General features: G+C 42.2%; 1 protein-coding gene across 2 annotated transcripts in view; it reads left to right on the forward strand.

Annotated features, from left to right (window-relative positions):
• The first annotated feature begins 18,672 nt into the window (after positions 1-18,672).
• Positions 18,673-26,111, forward strand: part of VOPP1 (VOPP1 WW domain binding protein) — a 169,057-nt gene continuing 161,618 nt past the window's right edge. Inside the window, exon 1 of one of the 2 annotated variants that reach the window (XM_069561178.1) lies at positions 18,673-19,134. In XM_069561178.1, coding sequence (XP_069417279.1) covers positions 19,081-19,134 — 54 coding nt within the window. In that variant the 5' untranslated portion in view covers positions 18,673-19,080. The remainder of the gene's footprint in view (positions 19,135-26,111) is intronic. The other variant, XM_069561179.1, reaches the window with a different exon arrangement.

The following is a 26,111-nucleotide window of genomic DNA, read 5'->3' on the forward strand; positions in this document are numbered from 1 at the left end:
GCCAAAGTAGGAGACATAAGAGACATGGGTTCAACTATGGGTAGGGAAGATCCACTGGAGAAGGGAATGGCTACCAACTCCAATATTCTTGCCTGGAGAATTTCATGGACAGAGGAGCCTGGGGGGCTGCAAAGAGTGACAAACAGTCAGACATGACTGAAGTGACTTAGCATGCATGCATGCTGAACTGGATAAGAAATTAAAGAATACTAGTGAGAAACCTAATGGTTTCATAAACTATTAACAAAAAGAGTTAGCTTCTGGTTCAAGAGTTAATTCTACTTCTGGCAGAGTAAGAAGGACTTGCGCTCCTGTCCTCTTGCAAGAACACCAAAATTGCAACTAGCTGTTGAACAACCATCAGCAGGAGGATATTGGAACTCACCAAAAAAAGACACCCCAAATCCAAAGATAAAGAAGAAGCTGCAGTTAGACAATAGGAGGGGCACGATCACTATATAATCAAATCCCGTAGCCAAAGACTGGAGAACAATAATATCAAACAAGTTCTCAGACTATTGTGAAGGTTCTGAACCCCATATCAGTCTTTCCAGCCTAAGAATCTGACAAAGGGATTGGGAAACCCAGGGAACCTGACCTTGAGAGCCAGTGGGAGTGATTATAGGACATCCAGAGGTCTAGAGGAAACAGAGACTCCAGTCTTGGAGGACACAAACAAAATTTTGCACATACCAAGACCCAGAAGAGAGGAGCAGTAATACCATAGGAGACTGAACCAAAACTATCTGCTAGTGTTAGAGGGTCTCCTGTGGAGGCATGGATCAGCAGGGGCTCATCACAGGGACAGGGGCACTGGAGGGTCCCTCTTGGTGCAAATCCTATAGGCCCCAGGCCTGTGTTACCTCAGGCCAAACAACTACCAGGAGGGTGTGCAACCCCACCCATCAGCAGATAATTGGATTAAAGCTGCACTGAGCAAGGCCCTGCCCACCAGAGTAGGACCCAATTTTTACTATCCCCAGCCCCTCCCATCAGGAAGTCTACATAAGCCTCTTAGCCTCCTCCATCAGAGGGCAGAGAGAAGAAGCAAAAAGAAGCATAGTCTCACAGAGGCTAAAACAAAAATCATATTGCAGAAAGTTAATCATGAAGAAAAAGCAGAAAGTTATGTCCCAGATGAAGGGACAAGATAAAATCCCAGAAAAACAACTAAATGAAATGGAGACGGGCAACCTTCCAGAAAAAGAATTCAGAATAATGATAGTGAAGATGATCCAGGATCGTGGAAAAAGAAATGGAGAGAAGAAATTGAGAAGATGCAAGAAATGTTTACCAAAGACCTACAAGAACTAAAAAACAAACAAACAGAGTTGAATAGTACACTAGAAGGAATCAATAACAGAGTAACTGAGGCAGAAGAATGGACAAGTGACCTGGAGGAGAGAATGCTGGAGATCACTGGTGCAGAACAGAATATAGAAAAAAGAATAAAAAGAAATAAAGACAGCCTAAGAGACCTCTGGAAAAACATTAAATGCACCAACATTCACATTTATAGGGGTCCCAGAAGGAGAATAGAGAGAAGGACCTGAGAAAATATTTGAAGAGATAATAGCTGAAAATTTCCCTGAACATAGGAGAGAAAATAGTCAACCAAATTCAGGAAGCACAGAGAATCCCAGGAAGGAAAAACCCAAGGAGGAACACACCAAGACACATAGTAATCAAACTGATAAAAATTAAAGACAGAGATAAAATATATTAAAAATAAATTAATAAATAAAAAAAATTTTTCAAACTGAAAAAAAAAAAAAAACAAGGGAACTCCCATCAGGCTATCACCTGATTTTTCAACAGAAACTCTACAAGCCAGAAGGGAATGGCATGATATATTTAAAGTGATGAAAGGGAAGAACCCAAAACAAATAATACTCTATCCAGCAAGATTCTCCTTCAGATTTGATGGAGAAATCAAAAGCTTTCCAGACAAGCAAAAGTTAGAATTCAGCACCACCAAACTGGCTTTACAACAAATACTAAAGGCACTTCTTTAGGCAGGAAACACAAGAGAAGGAAAAGATCTACACAAAATAAATCCAAAGCAACTAAGAAAATGGTAATAGGATCATGCTGCTGCTGCAGCTAAGTTGCTTCAGTCATGTCCAACTCTGTGCGACCCCATAGATGGCAGCCCATCAGGCTCCTCTGTCCCTGAGACTCTCCAGGCAAGAACACTGGAGTGGGTTGCCATTTCCTTCTCCAATGCACGAAAATGAAAAGTGAAAGTGAAGACACTCAGTCGTATCCAACTCTTAGTGACCCCATGGACTGCAGCCTACCAGGCTCCTCCATCCATCGGATTTTCCAGGCAAGAGTACTGGACTGGGTTGCCATTACTCGAGTGGGTTGCCATTGCCTTCTCCATACATATTGATAATCACCTTAAATGTAAATGGATTAAATGCACCAACCAAAAGACACAGACAGGCTGGATAGATGAAGTATACACTTCCCCTTCCCACATCACTCGGCTTGAGCCCCCCTCAAGTTGTATGCAATTTTTTTATATTGTTGTTAATCATGTTCCCATTATGGCTTGCAATTGTAATTGTCTTGTTGTCTGGCTATTGATTGTGAAAACTTACAAACACCTTTTAGCATTGTGATTATGCAGCTATTACTTAATACCATCGTTATCATGATTGGTGAACAGGAAAATAAAAGAACTGAAACTATGATCTAATAAAAAAAAACCTGTAATCACTTTTTAATGCATATCAGATGCATATCAGAATTATCCTGAAATTTTTTGAAAAATACAAATCCTCAGATATTGCAGTTTTTTTTCTCCAGAGCTCCAGATATGTTTTCATTGAGCAGTTACGTTTAAAAACACCTGAACTGTATATCTTTTACTTTTTAGCTTGTTTCACTTTTTCTATTTAATATTCAGTGCTTCCATTTCACTTGGTTTGTGTTCTCCAATTCTCCCATCTCTACTTTTTTTAAAATGTTCTTTCTCAAGCCTTTATCAAGTGTAACAGCAAAGCTTTTATTTACATTTATATAAATATGTATAACATATATTTTGGAAAAATGAATTTTTGCCTAATTTAAAACATTATGACATTTTGATTCCACTTGTTTGACTTAGTATGAAGAGAATGCTAGATTTATAATTAAAAAATAGATATGCAACAAGCAACAAAGGTTTACTATATAGCATAGGGAACTATGGTTAATATAACAACCTATGATGGAAAATAATTTAAAAAATAATATATGTATATAACTGAATCACCTTGCTATGCACCTGAACCATTGTAAGTTAACTATACATATATATATATTAAAAGAGTTAGTTAACAAAAGGACTGAGTGAAGTGGTAAAAACGGTGATAATTTTTATGGTTGCTGTTCTGAAAAATTACTCTTTTGAATCTGTTACAGGTGTAAGGAAAATCTTCCCCTCAAATTAATTATGATTCATAGTAATTTGGTAAATTACACTTTTGTAAACAGAATTGAAACATTTATGCCTTTTCTCTATCCGCTCCCTCCAGAGACTGTAAACTCTTGGGTTTTCATCAGCTTTATCAGATAAGTTAGGAAGGCTACCTCACTAACAGATACAGAAATCTCAATATATTTGGGGGATCTTGTAAATGGAGGAATTCACCTAGATCTGTTAGGAAACCATGTGATAAGCCCTTGGCATGACTTTCCTAGCCCTGAAAGGTTTTTTCCCCAAGGTTCAGTCTGAGACTCCTTGTAAAAGTTTCAGTAAAACAAAAAGCCTATATGATCAATTATAGTTGTATAAATTATCAGGTCAAGTTTTACTGAGACCAGGTTTATTTTGCAACAAATTAGTCTAAAATTGGATATATTTGGTAGAAAGGAGGGTAATTTTAGAGAGAAAAAGATTATGTAACAATGAATGTTTATCCCAGTTTTGTTAATGGAGGACTGTATTACTGATTGACTTCCCAGAAAGTTCCTTACTGTTACGCTGCATTAATGTAAAAGTTAATGGAATCATTAAAAGGACACTCTAAGTTTTGTTTCTGAAGTTTATCGCAGTAATCTTTGGATGAAGATCAGATGCCCTGTAACCTGCAACCAGGAGATTATGCCTACTGGAAAAGGCACAATTTAAAGGACAGTCTCCTAAGTATTTTATTATTTTCATTGCAATGGTGAATGGAATTGTTTCCTAAATTTCTTTTTCTATTTTCTCATTATTAGTGTATAGGACAGAGAAGACAATGGCACCCCACTCTAGTACTCTTTCCTGGAAAAGCCCATGGGCAAGAGGAGCCTGGTAGGTTGCAATCCATGGGGTTGCTAAGAGTTGGACACGACTGAGTGACTTCACTTTCACTCTCATGCATTGGAGAAGGAAATCTCAACCCACTCCAGTGTACTTGCCTGGAGAATACCAGGGATGGTGGAGCCCGATGGGCTGCTGTCTATGGGGTCGCACAGAGTTGGACACGACTGAAGCGACTTAGCAACAGCAGTAGCAGTGTATAGGAATGCAAGGGATTTCTGTGTGTTGATTTTATATCTTGCAAATTTACTATATTCATTGATTAGCTCTAATAATTTTCTGGTGGAGTCTTTAGGGTTTTCTACATAGAGGATCATGTCATTGGCAAACAGTGAGAGTATTACTTCTTCTTTTCCAATTTGGATTCCTTTTATTTTTCTACTCTGATTGCTGTGGCCAAAACTTCCAGAACTATGTTGAATAGTAGTGGAGACAGTTCAGTTCAGTTGCTCAGTCGTGTCTGACTCTTTGTGACCCCATGAATCGCAGCATGCCAGGCCTCCCTGTCCATCATCAACTCCCAGAGTTCACTCAGACTCACATCCATCGAGTCAGTGATGCCATCCAGCCATCTCATCCTCTGTCGTCCCCTTCTCCTCCTGCTCCCAGTCCCTCCCAGCATCAAAGTCTTCTCCAATGAGTCAACTCTTTGCATGAGGTGGCCAAAGTACTGGAGTTTCAGCTTTAGCATCATTCCTTCCAAAGAAATCTCAGGGCTGATCTTCTTTAGAATGGACTGGTTGGATCTCCTTGTAGTCCAAGGGACTCTCAAGAGTCTTCTCCAACACCACAGTTCAAAAGCATCAATTCTTCCACACTCAGCCTTCTTCACAGTCCAACTCTCAAATCCATACATTTCACGCCAGTCAGAATGGCTGCGATCCAAAAGTCTACAAGCAATAAATGCTGGAGAGGGTGTGGAGAAAAGGGAACCCTCTTACACTGTTGGTGGGAATGCAAACTAGTACAGCCACTATGGAGAACAGTGTGGAGATTTCTTAAAACACTGGAAATAGAACTGCCTTGTGACCCAGCAATCCCACTGCTGGGCATACACACCAGGGAAACCAGAATTGAAAGAGACACATGTACCCCAATATTCATCGCAGCACTGTTTGTAATAGCCAGGACATGGAAACAACCTACATGTCCATAAGAAAGCTGTGGTACATATACACAATGGAGTATTACTCAGCCATTAAAAAGAATACATTTGAATCAGTTCTAATGAGGTGGATGAAACTGGAGCCGATTATACAGAGTGAAGCAAGCCAGAAAGAAAAACTCCAATACAGTATAGTAACACATATATATGGAATTTAGAAAGATGGTAATGATGACCCTGTATACAAGACAGCAAAAGAGACACAGATGTGTAGAGCGGACTTTTGGACTCTGTGGGAGAGGGAGAAGGTGGGATGATTTGGGAGAATGGCATTGAAACATGTATAATATCATATAAGAAACGAATCGCCAGTCTAGGTTCAATGCAGGATACAGGATGCAGGATACAAGCTGCTTGGGGCTGGTGCGCTGGGATGACCCAGAGGGATGGTATGGGGAGGGAGGTGGGAGGAGGGTTCAGGATTGGGAACACATGTATACCCATTGCTGATTCATGTTGATGTATGGCAAAACCAATACAATATTTTAAAGTAATAATAATAATAATAAAATTAAATTTAAAAAAAAAAGAAAAATAAATAAATAAATAAAAGAGAGTCTCCAACCTAGATGGGAGGACTTTATCAGGTACTCTTAACTAGTTCATGCACAATGAAACCAAAGGGAAACTGGCTCTTAGATGAATTCCCACTTCCAAACGCCTCGACCCTAGATTGGTCTATAGAGGGGACTGCTGACCTCAGTTCAGTTCAGTTCAGTCACACAGTTGTCTCCGACTCTTTCCAACCCCATGAACCACAGCATGCCAGGCCTCCCTGTCCATCACCAACTCCCAGAGTCCACCCAAACCCATGTCCACTGAGTCAGTGATGCTATCCAACCATCTCATCCTCTGTCATTCCCTTTCCCTCCGGCCTTCAATCTTTCCCAGCATCGGGGTCTTTACAAACGAGCCAGCTCTTCGCATGAGGTAGCCACAGTATTAGAGTTTCAGCTTCAACAACAGTCCTTCCAATGAACAACCAGGACTTATCTCCTTTAGGATGGACTGATTGAATCTCTTTGCAGTTCAAGGGAGTCTCAAGAGTCTTCTCCAATACCACAGTTCAAAAGCATTAATTCTTTGGTGCTCAGCTTTCTTTATAGTCTAACTCTCACATCCATACACGACCACTGGAAAAACCATAGCCTTGACTAGACAGACCTTTGTTGGTAAAGTAATGTCTCTGCTTTTGAATATGCTGTCTAGGGTGGTCATAATTTTCCTTCCAAAGAGTCAGCATCTTTTAATTTCATGGCTGTAATCACCATCTGCAGTGATTTTGGAACCCCCAAAATGAAGTCAGCCACTGTTTCCACTGTGTCCCTATCTATTTGCTATGAAGTGATGGGACTGGAGGCAATGATCTTCGTTTTCTGAATGTTGAGCTTTAAGCCAATATTTTCACTCTCCTCTTTTACTTTCATCAAGGGGCTCTTTATGTCTTCTTCACTTTCTGCCATATGGGTGCTGTCCTCTGCATATCTGAGGTTACGAATATTTCTCCCTGCAATCTTGATTCCAGCTTGTGCTTCATCCAGCCCAGCGTTTCTCATGATGTACTCTGCATAGAAGTTAAATAAGCAGGGTGACAATATACAGCCTTGATGTACTCTTTTTCCTATTTGGAACCAGTCTGTTGTTCCATGTCCAGTTCTAACTGCTGCTTCCTGACCTGCATATAGGTTTCTCAAGAGGCAGGTCAGGTGGTCTGGTATTCCCATCTCTTTCAGAATTTTCCAGTTTATTGTGATCCACACAGTCAAAGGCTTTGGCATAGTCAATAAAGCAGAAATAGATGTGTGTGTGTGTGTGTGTGTGTGTGTGTGTGTGTGTGTGTTTAAACTTTCTTGCTTTTTCAATGATCCAGTGGATGTTGGCAATTTGATCTCTGGTTCCTCTGCCTTTTGTAAAACCAGCTTGAACATCTGGAATTTCTTGGTTCACATATTGCTGAAGCCTGGCTTGGAGAATTTTGAGTATTACTGCTGACCTCAAACTCACGTTAAAAAGACACTCAAACAGGGGAAACCACAATTATACCAGGGTGAGATGAAGATGACATCAGAAGTTGATAGCTTACCCAAGGTGCTAGACCTGTTTGTATGATCATTTTATAGTGTTTTTTTGACTTCTTGGATCTTTTCATATGGATCAAGTGTTTCCTATTATGGACAGAATCCTATACTAGTTTTAAAAATCAATTCAATTGTTGGGTTGTGGCCAATTACCCGTGTCTAGCACTTCTAGACTTCTGTGGTGGATTTCTCCAATCCAAGGCTCTACTTGGTTGACCCTTAAAAATTTATTTTAGAAGAAAGAAGGCTCAGTCCTGTTCAGGCTACTTTTAATATTACTAGGTGGGATCCTCTTCAGTTCAGTTCAGTTCAGTTCAGTCATTCAGTCGTGTCCGACTCTTTGTAATCCCATGAATCACATCACGCCAGGCCTCCCTGTCCATCATCAACTCCCAGAGTTAACTCAGACTCACATCCATCGAGTTGGTGATGCCATCCAGCCATCTCATCCTCTGTTGTCCCCTTTTCCTCCTGCCGTCAATCCCTCCCAGCATCAGAGTCTTATCCAATGAGTCAACTCTTTGCATGAGGTGGCCAAAGTATTGGAATTTCAGCTTTAGCATCATTCCTTCCAAAGAATACCCAGGACTGATCTCCTTTAGAATGGACTGGTTGGATCTCCTTGCAGTCCAAGGGACTCTCAAGAGTCTTCTCCAACACCATAGTACAAAAGCATCAATTGTTCAGTGCTCAGCTTTATTCACAGTCCAATTCTCACATCCATACATGACTACTGGAAAAACCATACCCTTGACTAGATGGATCTTTGTTGGCAAAGTAATGTCTCTGCTTTTCAATATGCTATCTAGGTTGGTCATAACTTTTCTTCCAAGGAGTAAGTGTCTTTTAATTTCATGGCTGCAGTCACCATCTACAGCGATTTTGGAGCCCAAAACAATAAAGTCCGACACTGTTTCCACTGTTTCCCCATCTATTTCCCATGAAGTGATGGGACCAGATACCATGATCTTAGTTTTCTGAATGGTGAGCTTTAAGCCAACTTTTTCACTCTTCTCTTTTACTTTCATCTAGGGGCTTTTCAGTTCCTCTTCACTTTCTGCCATAAGGGTGGTGTCATCTTCATATCTGAGGTTATTGAGATTTCTCCCAGCAATCTTGATTCCAGCTTGTGCTTCATCCAGCCCAGCGTTTCTCATGATGTACTCTGCATATAAGTTAAATATGCAGGGTGACAATATACAGCCTTGATGTACTTTTTTTCCTATTTGGAACCAGTCTATTGTTCCATGTTCAGTTCTAACTGTTGCTTCCTGACCTGCATATAGGTTTCTCAAGAGGCAGGTCAGGTGGTCTGGTATTCCCATCTCTTTCAGAATTTTCCGCAGCTTATTGTGATCCATACAGTCAAAGGCTTTGGCATAGTCAATAAAGCAGAAAGAAATGTTTTTTCTGGATCGTCTTACTGGTCAATTAATAACACCTGCTCTGACCCTGTCCATAATATGAATTTTCCTCTAAGTTACTCAGGCTTAATCAGAGCAACAAGCAAAAATTTAGCCAGGGAATAAAACTTCCCACAATTAGGGGATGGATTCAAGTGGTTAACACTTGGTTGTGGTCGTTTAAGAGTTAATACCCCCCTTTATCTCGGGAGGGCTTCCTTTGTGGTTCAGCTGGTAAAGAATCTGCCTGCAATGCGTAAGACCTGGGTTTGATCCCTCATTTGGGAAGATCCACTGGAGAACAGAAAGGCTACCCACTCCAGTATTCTGGCCTGGAGAATTCCATAGACTGTATAGTCCACAGGGGTCACAAAGAGTCAGACATGACTCAGTGACTTTCACTTTCACTTTATCTTGTAAACAATTAAATTATGCTAAGCATAACCAGCCTAGTAACCAAACGACACTAGGCTGGGAGCCTTATGGACAGTGCCAATATATATTAGGTTGGTCAAATGTAATTACAGTTTCAGATCATGAATTTTAAATCATTATAACTAGGCTCAAACACATCTATATTAATCAAAACATGAAACATTAAAATCAACCCACTTTTGCAATGAGAAATAAGTTTCTTTATTCTAGTAGTGTAGAAATCTGTGCTTCAGGACTCAGTGAACTCTTGGAAAACATTTTCTGCCTCATACTGGTTGTGAAAGCATTTTAGCTGTAAAAAGTTGTCAAGATGCTTGAAGAAGTGGTAGTCAGTTGCTGAGAAGTCAGGTGAATATGGGGGATGAGGCAAAACTTTGTAGTCCAATTTGTTCAACTCTTGAAGCTTTGGTTGTATTTTGTGTGCTTTGGCATTTTGAAAAGAATTGGGCCCTTTCTGCTGACCAATGCCTGTTGTAGGTATTGCAGTTTTTGGTGCATCTCATTGATTTGCTGAGCATACTTCTCAGATGAATGGTTTCACCATGATTCAGAAAGCTATAGTGGATCAGAGCAGAATCAGACTACCAAACACTGACCATGACCTTTTTGGGGTGCAAGTTTGGCTTTGGGAAGTTCTTTGGAGCTTCCTCTTGGTCTAGCCACCGAGCTGGTTGTCTCTGGTTGTCATAGAAAATCCACTTTTCTTTGCATGGCGCAATCTAATCAAGAAATAGTTCATTGTTGTTGCATACAATAAGAGAATACAACACCTTAAAACAATAATTTATTTTCTGATTTGCAGTCAGTTCTTGAGGCACCCACTTATCAAGCTTTTTAACCTTTCCAATTTGCTTCAAATGCTTCAAATGTTTCACGTTGAGTTCTTCAGCAACTTTTCATGCAGTAATAAGAGGATCAGCTTTGATGAAGGCTCTCAGCTGGTCCCTGTCAACTTCTGATGGCTGGCCACTGTGCTGCTCATCTTCAGAGCTCTTGTCTCCTTTGCAAAACTTCTTGAACCACGACTGCAATGCACATTCATTAGCAGTTCCCGGGACAAATGTGTTGTTGATGTTGTGAATTGTCTCTGCTGCTTTAACACCCATTTTGAACTCAAATAAAATCACTCAAGTTTGTTTTTTGTCTAACATTATCTCCATAGTCTCAAATAAATATAAAATACAAAGTAACAAATCATTAGCAAAAAATCATGAACTGAGAAATGTGCATTACAAAGATGTATAACATAACCTCATTTAAGAATGTATTCCAATATAAGACAGCAAAGTTCAACAATGTAAAACTGCAATTACTTTTGCACTAACCTGATAATTTCCCTGAAAGATAAAGAACAGATATACTGGGCTGCACCTAATGGAAGTTCTTGGCTTAATTCTTAGTTACCTTTAATAATATTGCTAGCTATGTTATTTGTACTTTGTCTGTTTTACAAGATTGTTGTTTCTAGCATTATGAAACATGTGACTGAACCTCCAATGAAAATAAATGATGACTAGGTGATTTGAAACAGTTGATCAATATATAGATCTGCAAGCAATCAATGATTGTAATACTGTAACTCTAGATATGGGAAGATACGGCAAGTAGGAATATTTCCTGGACCACAACAGATTGAGGAAGGCAGCTGGTCCAGAGCCCCTTTGGTTACTATTGATAGACCTAGTCCAGTAAGAGAAAACTAAGTGACCTATTAGTGAAATCTTTGCTAAACCTGGGAATGAGCCTTCCTAGCATCACGGGATGAAATGACCATGAAATGCCTCCAAAGTATGGTCAAATTTGTGGCCAAGAGGTGGCCCTGTCAACCACAAACTGGCACTTGCCAAACAGTAATCCAAGTCTATGCTCCAACCTCTAATGCCAAAGAAGTTGAAGTTGACTGGTTCTGTGAAGACCTACAAGACCTTCTAGAACTAACACCAAAAAAGATGTCCTTCATCATAGGGGACTGGAAGGCAAAAATAGGAATTCAAGAGATACCTGGAGTAACAGACAAGTTTGGTTTTGGAGAACAAGATGAAACAGGGCATAGGCTAACAATTTTGTCAACAAACCACAATGGAGATAGCAAACACCCTCTTCCAACAACACAAGACACATCTCTACATATAGACATCACCAGATGGCCAATATTAAAATCAGAATGATTATGTTCTTGCAACCAAAGATGCAGAAGCCATACAGAGTTAGCAAAAACAAGACTGGGAGCTGACGTGGCTCAGATCATGAGCTCCTTACTGCAAAATTCAGGCTTAAATTGAATAAAGTACAAAAAACCACTAGGCCATTCAAGTATAACCTGAATCAAATCCCCTATGATTATACAGTAGAGGTGACAAATAGATTTAAGGGATTAGATCTCGTAGACAGAGTGCCTGAAGAACTATGGAGATCCTTGACAGTGTACAGGAGGTGGTGACCAAAACCATCCTAAAGAAAAAGAAATGCAAGAAGGCAAAGTGGCTGTCTGATGAGGTTTTACAAATACCTGAAAAAAGAAGAGAAGCTAAAGCAAGGGAAAAAGGGAAAGGTATATCCAACTGGATTCAGAGTACCAGAGAATATCAAGGAGGGATAAGAAGGCCTTCAGAAGTGATGAACACAAAGAAATAGAGGAAAACAATAGGATGGGAAAGACTAGAGATCTCTTCAAAAAAACTGGAGATGTCAAGGGAACCTTTTTTGAAAGAATGGGCATGATAAAGGACAGAAATGGCAAGGACCTAAGAGAAGCAGAAGAGATTAAGAAGAGGTGGCAAGAATACACAGAAGAACTATACAAAACAGATCTTGAAGACTTGGATAACCACAATGGTGTGGTCACTCACCTAGAGCCAGACATCCTGGAGTGTGAAGTTAAGCGTGCCTTAGGAAGCATTACCATGAATTAAGCTAGTGCAGGTGATGGAATTCCAGCTGAGCTATCTGAAGTCCTGAAAGATGATGCTGTTAAAGTTCTGCACTCAATATGCCGGCAAATTTGGAAAACTCAGCAGTGGCCAGGACTGGAAAAGGTCAATTTTCATTCCAATTACAAGAGGGACCATGCCAAGGAATGTTCCAACTACCATACAATTGCACTCATTTCACATCCTAGCAAGGTCACACAGAGTTCGACACAACTGAAGCAACTTAGCAGCAGCAGCAGCAGCAGCAGCAGCAAGGTAATGCTCAAAATCCATTAATCTAGGCTTCAGCAGTACATGAACCAAGAACTTCCAGATGTTTAGAAAAGGCAGAGGAATCAAAGATCAAATTGCCAACATTTGTTGGATTACAAAGAAAGTAAGGGGATTCCAGAAAAACTCCCACATCTGCTTCATTGACTGCACTAAAGCCTTGATTGTGTGGATCACAACAAACTGCAGAAAATTCTAAAAGACATGGGAATACCAGAACACCCTACCTCTCTCCTGAGAAACCTGTATGCAGGTAAAGAAGCAATGGTTAGAACCAGACATGTAAAAACAGACTGGTTCAAAATTGGGAAAGGAGTACAGTCAAGGCTGTATATTGTCACCCTGCTTACTTAACTTATATGTAGAGTACATGATGTGAAATGCTTGGCTGGATGAATCACAAGCTAGAATCAAGATTGCCAGGAGAAATATCAACAACCTCAGATATGCAGATAATACCACTCTAATGGCAGAATGTGAAGAGCTATTAAAGAGCCTCTTTAATAGGGTGAAAGAAAAGAGTGAAAAAGCTGATTTCAAACTCAGCATTCAAAAACTAATGGCACTTGTTTCTATCACTTCATGACAAATAAAAGGGGAAAAACTGGAAGAAGGGATAGATTTTTTTTTCTTCTTGGCCTCCAAAATCACTGCAGACAGTGACTGCAGCCATGAAGTTAGAAGATGCTTGCTCCTTGGTAGGAAAGCTGTGACAAAGCTAGTTGTTATTGTTCACTCAGTCATGTCTGACTCTTTGATATCCCATAGACTGCAGCATGCCAGGCTTTCCTGTCCTTCACTATCTCCTGTCCTTCAGGAGTTTGCTGAAACTCATGGCAATGATGCCATCTAAGCAACTCATTCTTTGTTACCCCCTTCTCCCTCTGCCTTCTCTTTCCCAGCATCAGGGTCTTTTCCAATGAGTTGACTCTTCACATTAGGTGGACAAAGTATTGGATCTTCAGCTTCAGTATCAGTCCTTCCAGTGACGGGTTGATTTCCTTTAAGATTGACTGGTTTGATCTCTTCATTGTCAAAGGGACTCTCGGGAGTCTTCTCCAGCACCACAGTTCAAAAGCATCAATTTTTCAGTGCTCAGTCTTCTTTATGGTCGCTGTCTAGGTTTGTCATAGCTTTTCTTCCAAGCAGAAAGTGTCTTTTAATTTCCTGGCTGCAGTTACCATCTGCAGTGATTTTGGAGCCCAAGAAAATACAGTCTGTCACTGCTTCCATTTTTCTCCCCATCTATTTGCCATGAAGTGATGGGACTGAATGCAAGAATATTAAAGAGCAGAGATCAATCTGCCAACAAAGGTCCATATATGGTTTTTCCAGTAGTCATGTATGGATGTGAGAAATGGACCATGAAAAAAGGCTGAGTGCAAAAGAATTGATGGTTTTGAACTGTGGTGCTGGAGAAGACTCTTGAGTGTCCTTAGACTGCAAAAGAGATCAAACCAGTCAATCCTAAATGAAATTAACCCTGAATATTCATTGGAAGGATTGATGCTGAGGCTGAAGCTCCAATACTTTAGCCACCTGATGGGAAAAAGTCTACTCATTGAAAAGACCCTGATGCTGGGAAAGATTGTAGGCAAAAGGAGAAGGAGGGCGACAGAGTATGAGATGGTTGGATGGCATCACCAACTCAACGGACATGAGTCTGAGCAAATGCCTCGAGATAGTGAAGGACAGAGAAGCCTGGCATGCTGCAGTCCACGGGGGTCACAATGAGATGGACACAACTTAGCAATAGAACAACAACAACAAATAGGCACTTGCCATCTCCCTCTACAAGGATTAAGTCATGTGCTGCTGCAGCTTCAACAACACCTGAAGGGAGTTCAGGGTGGAGAGCAGAATCGAGGCACTCTGTCTTTGGGGAGAAAACTGGAAAGATAGATCTTCAGATAGGTATTTCCAGGAGTTGATTTTATGAGCCCAATTATTGTATCTCCTCATATGTAGAAAAGCACTAAAACCCTTCATGGCGACAACTGTTCCTCATGACTAGCAGAAAGCTTTGTGAAACTGGTAGAAATTTTCTGGAAAATTATTTGGTTGATTGAATGTGTTCCCCCTTCAAGAAGATGACATATTTACTGACCTTGCCCCTTGCCTCTTTGGAACAGTTTCTCAGAGCTCTCTGAGTTACTGTCCTTTGGGCTGCAGTCCTCATTTTGCTCCAAACACAACTTAACTTGAAATTCTCTGTTGTGCATTTTTTAAATCAACAGAATATTTTAGAGAGAATCCCAAGAGTGGTTAGACAATTATTCTGTACACAGATTACATATATATAAAATAGATAACCACCTAGTTACATACTGTATAGCACAGGGAACTATACTCAATGTCTATAATAGTTTTCATATTCTCTTTCCTTATAGGTTAGAGAATCTAAAAAATGATATATATATATCTGAAGATACATATACATATGAATGTATATATGAATCTCTTTGCTGTACATGTGAAATGAACACAACATTGTAAATCTACTGTACTTCAATTAAAAAATGTTAAAAAATAGAGATTTCAGCGTGACCTATGGATCTAGTTCACTGTCTCAGCAGAAGCTGGGAATATAAATGGGGTTGTATATTACCAGCAATCACACTGCTGGGCATACACACAGAGGAAACCAGAATTGAAAGAGACACGTGTACTCCAATGTTCATTGCAGCACTGTTTATAATAGCCAGGACATGAAGCAACCTAGATGTCCATTGGCAGATGAATGGATAAGAAAGCTGTGGTACATATACACAATGGAATCTTACTCAGCCATTAAAAATAATACAATTGAATCAGTTCTAATGAAGTGAATGAAACTGGGGCCTATTATACAGAGTGAAGTAAGTCAGAAAGAAAAACACCAATAGAGTATATTAACGCATATATATGGAATTTAGAAAGATGGTAACAATGAACCTACGTGTGAGACAGCAAAAGAGACGCAGATGTACAGAATAGTCTTTTGGACTCTGTGGGAGAAGGCAAGGGTGGGATGATTTTTGAGAGAATAGCATTGAAACATGTATATTATCATATGTGAAACAAATTGCCAGTCCAGGTTTGATGCATGAGACAGGGTGCTCAGGGCTGGTGCACTGGGATGACCCTGAGGGATGGGATGGGGAGGAGGGTGGGAGGGGGGTTCAGGATGGGGACACATGTACACCCATGGCTGGTTCATGTCAATGTATGGCAAAACCCACTACAATATTGTAAAGTAATTAGCCTCCAATTAAATACACATACACACACACACACACACACACAAATAATTTACCAACAGGAAATGCACCAAAATGTTAACAAGATTATGTCTGGATAGTAGGTTCAATGGTGACTTTATTTTTCCTTTCTATATTTTTCCATTTTCTATCATGTTTGTATTAAAAACTCAAAATTTTATTTTTAAATAAAATAAGTAATACACACACACACACAATGGGGTTGTAACAGCAGGAACACCAATGTCTTGAACTAAAGGGGACAGAAATAGGATAAAATGAGGGAAGACTATTGCAGATTCTTCAGGATGGGACAACAGATCTATTTGGCTTTGAACATGCATTATCCTTCAAGAAAAGAGGGAAATGACCTTCAGGTGGGACTGTCTCCTCAGCTTCAGAGAGCAGGGCCACTTACTAGGTTTAAGCGGGCCAAGCTGCCACCATCCAGAGCTGAGGAGGCAAGCTTTCCTCTGCTGTGCCCTGTCAGTGGGCCCAGATGCCAGAGATGCAACCCCAATGAGCTCAGAAAACATAGCACTGAGGCAAAGAGAATTATTCTCAAGACTTAAAATCTAAGAATTTTTCCTACTGGATTTGAATTTGTTTGGAACCCATCCCTGCTTCCTTTTTCTCCTATATATATATTTTGGAATGGTAATGTCTGTACCACGCCTATCCCACTGTTTTATCTTGGAAGTAAATAATTTGTCAGGTTTCATAAGTTCACAGCTGAAGAGGAATTTTCCCTCAGGATGAGTGACACCTCAAGTCTCACACACACGTGAAGCAGATGGAATTTAGGTGAGATTTGGGACTTAAGAGTTCATGCTGGAATGGGTAAGACTTTTCGGCTCTTGGGTTGGAGGTGAATGTATTTTGTGTGTGTCAACTGAGAAAAAAAAAAAACAACGCACAACCTAAAAGTTGAAAATGAGGTTTTTTGTGGACTTACTGAGGACTTAAGCCTGGGAGACAGCCTCTCAGATACCTCTGAAGGACTGTTCTGAAGAGATAAGGAAGAAGGGAGGTACCAGGATATATAGGTATTTTTGCAAAAAATAAAAATAAAAAATAAAAAAAACCCAAAACCAAAAATTAGGCCATGTGAACATCAAAAGATTACTAATAATGAAAAACCAGACACCTCAAATTAAGAAATTTAGCACTTTTCTCTGTATCGGAAGATGCAAGAGCCTGGGCTCACTGAAATACCTCCTTTGCTATGTACCTTAACTATCTATGGCCAGTGTCCTGCTTTCCTCTATGCTGAATCTTTTCAGGGTGTGCAGTCTGGGGGTGCACAGTGGTTGAGGGCCTGATGCCCACATCATCCTTTGTTTAGTGCTTTGGCAGACAATATTCTTTGTCCACATGTTTGAGAAGGACATGAATTTGGGAAGGACAGTGGTCGAATATTGTGGGCTGAACTGTGTCCTCTCCAACTCATATGTTGAAATCCTAATCATCAGTACCTCTGAGTGCGATTCTGTTTGGAGACAGGGCCTTTAAAAAGGTGAGAGAGGTAAAATAAGGCCATTGTTGTGGACCTGAATCCAATCTGGTGGTGCCCTTACAAGAAGAAACTTGCACAGGGCCACCAGGGCCCGGTACACAGAAGGATCAGCACGTGAAGATGCAACAAGAGGGTGGCTACCTGCCAGACAAGGAGAGAAGTCTCAAAGGAAATCAACCTGGTTGACACATTGATTTTGAACGTCTTCTCTTTGGAACTACGAGTAAAATAAATTTCTGTTGCTTAAGTCGTCCAGTCTGGTACTTTGTTATGGAAGCCTAAGCAAACACTTAGTGCAAGAGAAACTGAAAAGTTAAATCCTCAGTATTCTAAACCCTGGGGGCCTATTTTTATGGAAGAAGAGGAGAGTTGTTATTGTGGGTTCACTCAGAGACTAGCATAACCCCTGCTCATTGAAGGCCTTTTCTTTTCTAAAGGGTCCCAAGTAATGCTTCAGACTGAAACACTGAACTAAAACCTCAGTAGTTAAGGGCTCAGTTCTGTAGTACCTACCCTGTAAGTGATTAGGTAACCCAGAGACAGAAGTCCGCAATTCTTTCAATTGTTCATTTAGTAACGCCTGGGGCTGCTGAACCGCCACGTGTGGTAATGTCTTTTACTATTCAGTACTCCCAGGTCTCTGCACTTTGCACCCTACTGGTGCAAGAGGCTCTCTCTCCCTTTAGACACCAGGCAGAGTTTTCTCGCCTCCCTCCCCACCGCCCCCACGAACTGGCTCTCCAGCTTATGATCTGGTACAACTTACAAGCTTAATAAATATTTGTTGAATAACTGTACAAATAAGATGCAATCTTAGCCACGATGTGGAGAAAAAAATATATATATATATGGTAAGTACGTGGTACTGGAAGCTTCCTTTGCGGCTCAGCTGGTAAAGTTTCCCTCTGCAATGCAGGAGACCCGGGTTCGATGCCTGCGTTGGGAAGATTCCCCTGGAGAAGGGAAAGGCTACCCACTCCAGTAGTCTGGTCTGGAGAATTAAATGTACTGTACAGTCCATGGGGTTGCAAAGAGTTGGACACGACTGAACTTTTTTTCTTTCTTTTCACGTGGTACTGAGGAGTGGAAAGTCAGTTCAGCAGAGGCGAAGGACATTGCAAACTTACCAGCGGGACGGTGGGCTTCAACGTGGTCCAAATGTAGAGGGTGTGCATGCAGGGACAGCGCAGGAGGACGTGGGCATGAAAGCACCACAGTTAAGTGAGAGATGAGGCATAGGGAGCATTCCATTCTCGGTCTGCCTCCTCATCCTTTGGCCATCCTTGCAGTCACACGTGGGGAGGGTGTACCATCCTACGGTGAGCGCAGGGATGAGAGGGGCGAAGAACCTGCAGGCACACAATAGGTTCATGTGCTTCCCTGGAACAAGCCTCACACGGCGGAGAATGCTTCTTTTATAAACCTCAGGGGTGACACGACGGTGTCTTCGGAGGGAGCAAACGACTGGCAGCTTCCCTCCAGTCGCCCTGCCGCGCGACTCGTCTCCTGGCTCCTGGCGCGTGCACTCTGGAGGGGAGGACCCTTGACACTCCTTAGCTGAGCCGGGGGCGCGCGAGCCCGGGCGCGCGAGCCGGGGGCGGAGCGCGGCGAGGGCGGGGCGGCTCCCGGGTCCCCGCTCGCCCGCTCGTGCCTCTGGGTCCCCAGGCTGGGATCCCGCCCGCCAGCCCGCTGGCCGCCTTGCCGGGGACGTGCTACTGACCTGCGCCTGTGACCAGGAGGACGTGCAGCCATGGACCGCCTGGCCTGGAAAGTGGCGGCACTGCTGCTCGGGCTGCTGGTGGAGGTAGGGCCGGGCCGGGCGGGGTAAGCGGGAGCAGCACCGAGCGTCCTCAGGAGCCCTGGGGGCCGAGGGGCGAGAGCCAAAGGCTCACCGACCCGCAAGAGCCCCGGTGCGGAAGGCTCTGGGCCCTGGTGACAGTGTCGCCCGAGCCCTCCCCGCTCTTCTGATGGCCCTCAGTCCCCCCGCCCCGCATTTATCGATTCTCGCGAGTAGAGAGGACTCAGGAGCACCCTTCGCGTGCTGTGCGCTGGTTCACCCCCCGGGGCCTCGGCTCTGGTCTGGGTGAGGGTCTCGGGTGCGGTGCGGCCGGAGATTCCAGGCGCCCAGTGGCTTGGGGCTTGGGGCTGGGGCGCCGCCGGGTCCAGGTGCGACCGCGCGGATGCGTGGTTGTGGGAAACGTCACGGAAGCACGAGTGAAATGGCGGGACAGAGCAGAAGTCCTCGCTTATGAAAATGGAGCGCAGAGTCTTCAGATGCGAGAGAAAACCTCCGAAGAGATGGGGTGGTGGGTGTGGCCTTTTGGCGCCGAGACCGGGGACTTGCTGAAGCGGCTACGGAGGAAGCGCCGGTAACCGCAACCTCGTGGATACCTCGACTGCCCACCGCTGGAAAGGGGCGCCCTCGGATGGGGTCACCGCCTTCTTGGTAAAATGGATTCTTTAAAATGTGAGCTGGCGGGTAGGTGCTGGGGTGCAGTGTGGATTAAGGCTTGTTCCATTCCTTGCTTGGCTTCATTATTTTAAAGGAAATTTTTATTAATGAAGTCTAAGTAAATGGATGATGAGTATCTTACGTTTTCTATTTTAGGTAGTACATCTCTGGAAATGACTCCTTGGTTTTCTTCGTTTGTAAAGAAATGCAAGTTACAAAATGTTGGGAGGGAGAGCCTTAGCTCTCCTGCGAGAAAGATTGATGGAAAAGTTTCTTGTGCCAGGCGCCACCATAGCAAGACTTCCTGTTTTTGTTCCTGTGTCCTGGCTTAGCAGTTAAAATTTTCGTGGAGTGCCCTCCACGACAACTTGCGTTGTCTTCGGTTATTTGGAATTTTATGACCTTAGAAATAACATCCTTTCCGTGATCACCAGACAGATAATGGAGAAGTGAATCTGACACCACTGTTCACATAAAAAGGCATGCGTCTGTAGTTACACGTGCAATCCCCCCCGACTTAAAAATCAGCACTTGGTGAAATAATTTACACTAAAATTTAAATAACTGAATTGATGCTTTCACAAAGTCGAATATCTAGATGGTTGGTAATTTTTGTTTTCATGGGATGATGCAGTGTAGCCCATTTTTACATGATTGTCCCAAGCAGCTATTTTGTTTGTGGTAGAGGGGTGTCTCTCTGCGGCATTAATGAAATTTCTTTCTAATTTATCACATGGAATCTTAGCGCATGAGTTATGTATCTGAGATGTTTTAATCTTTAGTGTGTTGCTCTGAATTTCATTTAATATTGGTTATCAGGACACTTTTGATGCTTTAGAAGTCCTGAATCGCATACTTAAATGTACAGTTTCTGTTGCTGAGTACGTGGAAGCAAAGAGCTATTTTCAATTTGAGGGTATAAGACAAGGGAGATGTTGGGAAGCCTGACAGCCAGCTGCAACCTGGGATTCTCCTCTTTGTTTCTTTGTTCTGCGTGTGCTGGTTTCATTGTGGTCGTAGTGTAGTTGACCACAAACCACCTGGCAGCCTTTTTGCCCTCTGGGATCCTCTTCCAAGCCAGAGTCACTCTGGGTTGCTTGGGGCGAGGGTGGGGGAAGTGTGTTTGGGAGAAGTCCTTGAGCAGGGAGAGTATCTAAAAGCGGTTTAAGAAGGGATTTCCTCCAGCTGCTTCACATCCTTAAATAGAAATTCACTTACCTGTTAGAGAGCTAGACTGAACGTTTGTTTTTAAATTAGCAAACACAGAGTGCCTACCCTGTGTCAGGGATTGTTCTAAGCATTTGACAAATATTAACTCATTAATCTTCTTATCAATTACTTTCATTCCCTTTTTTTGTTTCAAATGGGAGATGGTAAAGAGCTTGTCCCCACCGTCTCACTGCTGTGATGTGTGAGGGCTTGAGATGTCAGCACTAGCAGTGGCCCGACCACCCGGTGCTGTGTTGCTGCCTCTCCCACTGCAGGACACACAGACATGGAGAGAATTTGTACAGGTCTGTCCTGAGGCCAGTGGTGGACTTGGAGAGGTATTGTCTCGTGAAATGGGTAAGCCAACAAAATTCCCTTTAGGAACTCAGTTACATTTCCTTAGGGGACCATATAATTTAGCATCCAAGCTATGACACTGGAGAGTGAAGGTGGGGACTGTTAGCAGTCATGTCTGCACAGTTAGGCAGCAGCAGGACTGTCCTGGAAGCCCCAGTATGTGCTCACCCGAAAGCCCAGGCACAGCTGTTAGTAGAAACAGGCTGCTGCTACTGCTGCTAAGTCACTTCAGTCGTGTCTGACCCGCTGGGGGTAGCATTATCCCTTCCCCAGGGAGGCTTCAGGGAGCTCGTTACTGAAGTGACCTTTTCTTTCCGTCAACTTGGACTTGCCTGTGAACTGCATGGGAAACCAGTGAGGACCCTTGTTACATCTTTTCTCCTCCCCACTCTATGCCAGCCTTGTAGATCCCAGGCACATAGGCCATGGGGGAGGTCACAGAATAGGGGAATCCCAAAGCTCTTTGTGGGTCATGAAATTCTAAAGTTCTGTGTTTTTCTTCTGTTCTCTGGTTTCTGGAAGGCCCTGCTAACAAGGCCTGCAGGAAGAGTGATGGTGTGAGCTGTCTCCTAGTAACTCTGGTGAATTAATTCCCGGTGGCCTTCACTGGGCTGCAGAAGCACCTTAGAAACTGAAAAAGAAAAGCAGTTTCAAAGCTAATTATGCCTTAGTAGAACCTGGGGAGTCATTAGGTGCTGAGTATATGCGCACACGGGCTTTGGTCAGACTGTGGTTTTCTGGATATCACTGCAATCTCTTTCTAGAGGTCAGGTTGTTGACACTCTGTTACATACTGAGTAGTATTTGTTCTGGGTTCTGTCCTTGCTGAAATGAGCCCAGAAATGGGTAGTATATGATTCAATATAAAATTACCCCCTTGCCAGGGCTGGGGACTCTGTAAGCATCCATTCGAAAGGGAAAAAACTCTGTACTATGTTATTTTATTCAAGAGACTGGCATCAGTATCTTTCTGATTCTCCCCTGGACGAAAAGCTGGAAACCTTTAAGTGAGGCTGCCATGTGTTTCAAAGTTATTCTGGCCAAAGAACTTCCCTTCTTGGGCTAGAAAAAGGAGTGGTCTTCCCTTAGAGACAGTTGGAAAGGAACATTGTCTCTTGAAACCAGGGAAATTAACAGGATTACTGAGTATTTTTCCAAGTCCATTGTATTTTGACACCCAGGAGTCTTGAAATTAGAACCAACTCATGTTTAAGAGTGTTTTTTGTCTCATGCCATCTGTTTTTTGTACCCTGGAATTGCAGTGAATGTGGCAGCCCCTGGATGCCAATTATCTGAAATAAACCAGTGCAGCTGTCCCTCAGCAACATGCAGTTTGAATGAAAGAGAAGACTGTAGGGAGTTTGTTATCTCTGGAAGCTCCCTGGAGGCTCAGTGATGAGGGTGAGATGTGGCAGTGGTAAATGGACCTGGTGGGAAGGACTCTACTCGGAACTGCGGGAACTGCCTCCCAGTGTATGAAGAGGACCTGGGGCTCTGGGCGCAGACTCAGGGGCCCTAATTGGCCTTGCAGTCTTTGACTTGTGCAAACTTATGAAGACCAGCTGGATGGCAGTACTCTAGAAGTATATAGATTAAGCTAGTGGCCACTGGATTATTTAGCCATGGGCTGGCAAGTCATTCTCTTAGAACCTAAATTTATCCTCTCAATGAGGCCTCTCAGATGTCACCCTCTTAATGAGGCCTACCTTGACCACTCTATGTAAAATTCCAACCTAAATCTCTTCCTAGCACACTGGCCCTAACCTAAACAATTCCCTCCTTTCTCTGTATTTATTCACTTCAAAATATGATGGAATTTACTTCCCACAATCTACACATTATAAAGACAAAGGTTTTGATTCACTTGTGTTAACTGAAATATCCCAAACTCCTGGAACAGTGCCTGGCATACAGTAGGGATTCCATAAATATTTGAACAAGTGAAAAGAACCATGGGTAATGAACCTGAAGGAGGGACCTGAATACAACTTCAGTAGGAGAAGGGAAGGTAATATATTAGCTATGACTCTGAAGGGTCTTTGTGTGCTAATCATACAAAGAACTAATCATTAAGTGAACACCTGTGGAGGTGGAAACTCACTATCTCTAAGGCAACATATCAATATTTTGGATAATTTTAGTTGTTAAAGTTTTCTGTTATATTGAGTAGAAATGTCTGCATTGTTTCTACCTGGTCCTAGTTCTGAATCCTTGTGCTTTTCAGAAGAAATATAATCACAATGACAGCCCATCAATTGAACACAGCTATGTTGGTCTCCATGTGTTCTTCTCTAGGTTTCATTTCCTTCTGTCATTTCTCACAAGACATGGTTTTGAATCATCTCATCATCCTCACAGCTACTCTTTGAAAACTGCCAAACTGGATGGACAGTGCTTAGGAAACTATCACTGAAAAACTGGTCCTAGAAAAAGACTTTGGAGTACAAAGTGAAGTTTGGCCTTGGAGTATAAAATAAAAAAGGGCAAAGGCTAACAGAATTTTGCCAAGAGAACGCACTGGTCATAGCAAACACTCTCTTCCAACAACACAAGAGACGACTCTACACATGGACATCACTATATGGTCAACACTGAAATCAGATTGATTATATTCTTTTCAGCCAAAGATGAAGAAGCTCTATACAGTCAGCAAAAACAAGACCAGGAGCTGCCTGTGGCTCAGATCATGAACTCCTTATTGCAAAATTCAGACTTAAATTGAAGAAAGTAGGGAAAATCACTATAGCATTCAGATATGACCTAAATCAAATCCCTTATGATTATACAGTGGAAGTGACAAATAGATTCAAAGGATTAGATCTGATAGACAGAGTGCCTGAAGAATTAATGGATGGAGGTTCGTAACGTTGTATGGGAGGCAGTAATCAAAACCATCCCCAAGAAGAAGAAACTCAAAAAGACAAAATGGTTGTCTGAGGAGGCCTTACAAATAGCTGAGAAAAGAAGAAAAGTGAAAGGGAAAGGCAAAGGAGAAAAGAAAAGATATATCTATTTGAATGCAAAGTTCCAAAGAATAGCAAGAGAGATAAGAAAGCCTTCCTCAGTGATCAATGCAAAGAAATAGAGGAAAACAATAGAATGGGAAATACTAGAGATCTCTTCAAGAAAATTAGAGATGCCAAGGGAACATTTCATGAGAAGACAGGTACAATAAAGGATAGGAACAGTATGGACCCAACAGACACAGAAGATATTAAGAAGAGGTGGCAAGAATACACAGAAGAACTACACAAAAAAGATCTCAATGACCCAGATAACCACGATGGTGTGATCACTTACTTAGAGCCAGACATTCTGGAGTGTGAAGTCAAGTGGGTCTTAGGAAACATCACTATGAACAAAGCTAGTGGAGGTGACGGAATTCTAGCTGAGCTATTTCAGATCCAAAAAGATGATGCTGTGAAAATGCTGCATTCAATATGCCAGCAAATTTGGGAAAAATCAGTGGCCACAAGACTGGAAAAGGTCAGTTTTCATTCCAATCCCAAAGAAAGGCAATGCTAAAGAATGTTCAAACTACTGCACAATTGCATTCTTCTCACATGCTAGCAAAGTAATGCTGAAAATTCTCCAAGCTAGCCTTCGACAGTATGTGAACCAAGAAATTCCAGATGTTCAAGCTGGATACAGAAAAGGCAAAGGAATGAAAGATCAAATTGCCAACATCCGTTGGATCATCAAAAAAGCAAGAGAGTTCCAGAAAAATGTCTACTTCTGCTTTATTGACTATGCTATCGCCTTTGACTCTGTGGATCACAGTAAACTGTGGAAAATTCTTCAAGAGATGGGAATACCAGACCACCTAATATGTCTCCTGAGAAATCTGTATGCAGGTCAAGAAACAACTGTTAGAACCAGACGTGGAACAATGGAATGATTCCAAACTGGGAAAGGAGTATGTCAAGACTGTATATTGTCACCTTGCTTATTTAATGTCTATGCAGAGTACATTATGTCCAATGCTGGGCTGGATGTGCAAGATTGCCGTGAGAAATATCAGTAACCTCAGATATGCAGATGACACCACCCTTATGGCAGAAAGTGAAGAAGAACTAAAGAGCCTATTGATGAAAGTGCAAGAGGAAAGTGAAAAAGCTGCATTAAAGCTTAACATTCAAAAAACGAAGATCATTGCATTCTGTCCCATCACTTCATGGCAAATAGATGGGGAAACAGTGGAAACAGTGAGAGACTATTTTCTTGGGCTCCAAAATCACTGCAGATGGTGACTGCAGCCCTGAAATTAAAAGGTGCTTGCTCCTTGGAAGAAAAGATATGACCAACCTAGACAGCATATTAAAAAGCAGAGACATTACTTTGCTGACAAAAGTCCATCTAGTCAAAGCTACGGCTTTTCCAGTAGTCATGTATGGATGTGAGAGTAGGACCATAAAGAAAGTGGAGCGCTGAAGAATTGATGGTTTTGATCTGTGGTGTTGGAGAAGATTCTTGAGAGTCCCTTGGACTGCAAGGAGATCCAGCCAGTGAATTTAAAGGAAATTGGACCTGAATATTCACTGAAAGGACTGATGCTGAAGCTGAAGCTCCAATACTTTGGCCACCAGATGTGAAGAACTGACTGATTGGAAAAGACCCTGATGCTGGGAAAGATTGAGGGCAGGAGGAAAACAGGACGACAGAGGATGAGATGGTTGGATGGCATCACCAACTCAGTGGATGTGAGTGTGAGCAAGTTCTGGGACTTGGTGATGGAAGTTGGTGAGGGAAGCTGCAGCTCCGTG

Source organism: Ovis canadensis, chromosome 19 (assembly GCF_042477335.2).
Source record: "Ovis canadensis isolate MfBH-ARS-UI-01 breed Bighorn chromosome 19, ARS-UI_OviCan_v2, whole genome shotgun sequence".
Lineage (NCBI taxonomy): Eukaryota > Metazoa > Chordata > Mammalia > Artiodactyla > Bovidae > Ovis > Ovis canadensis.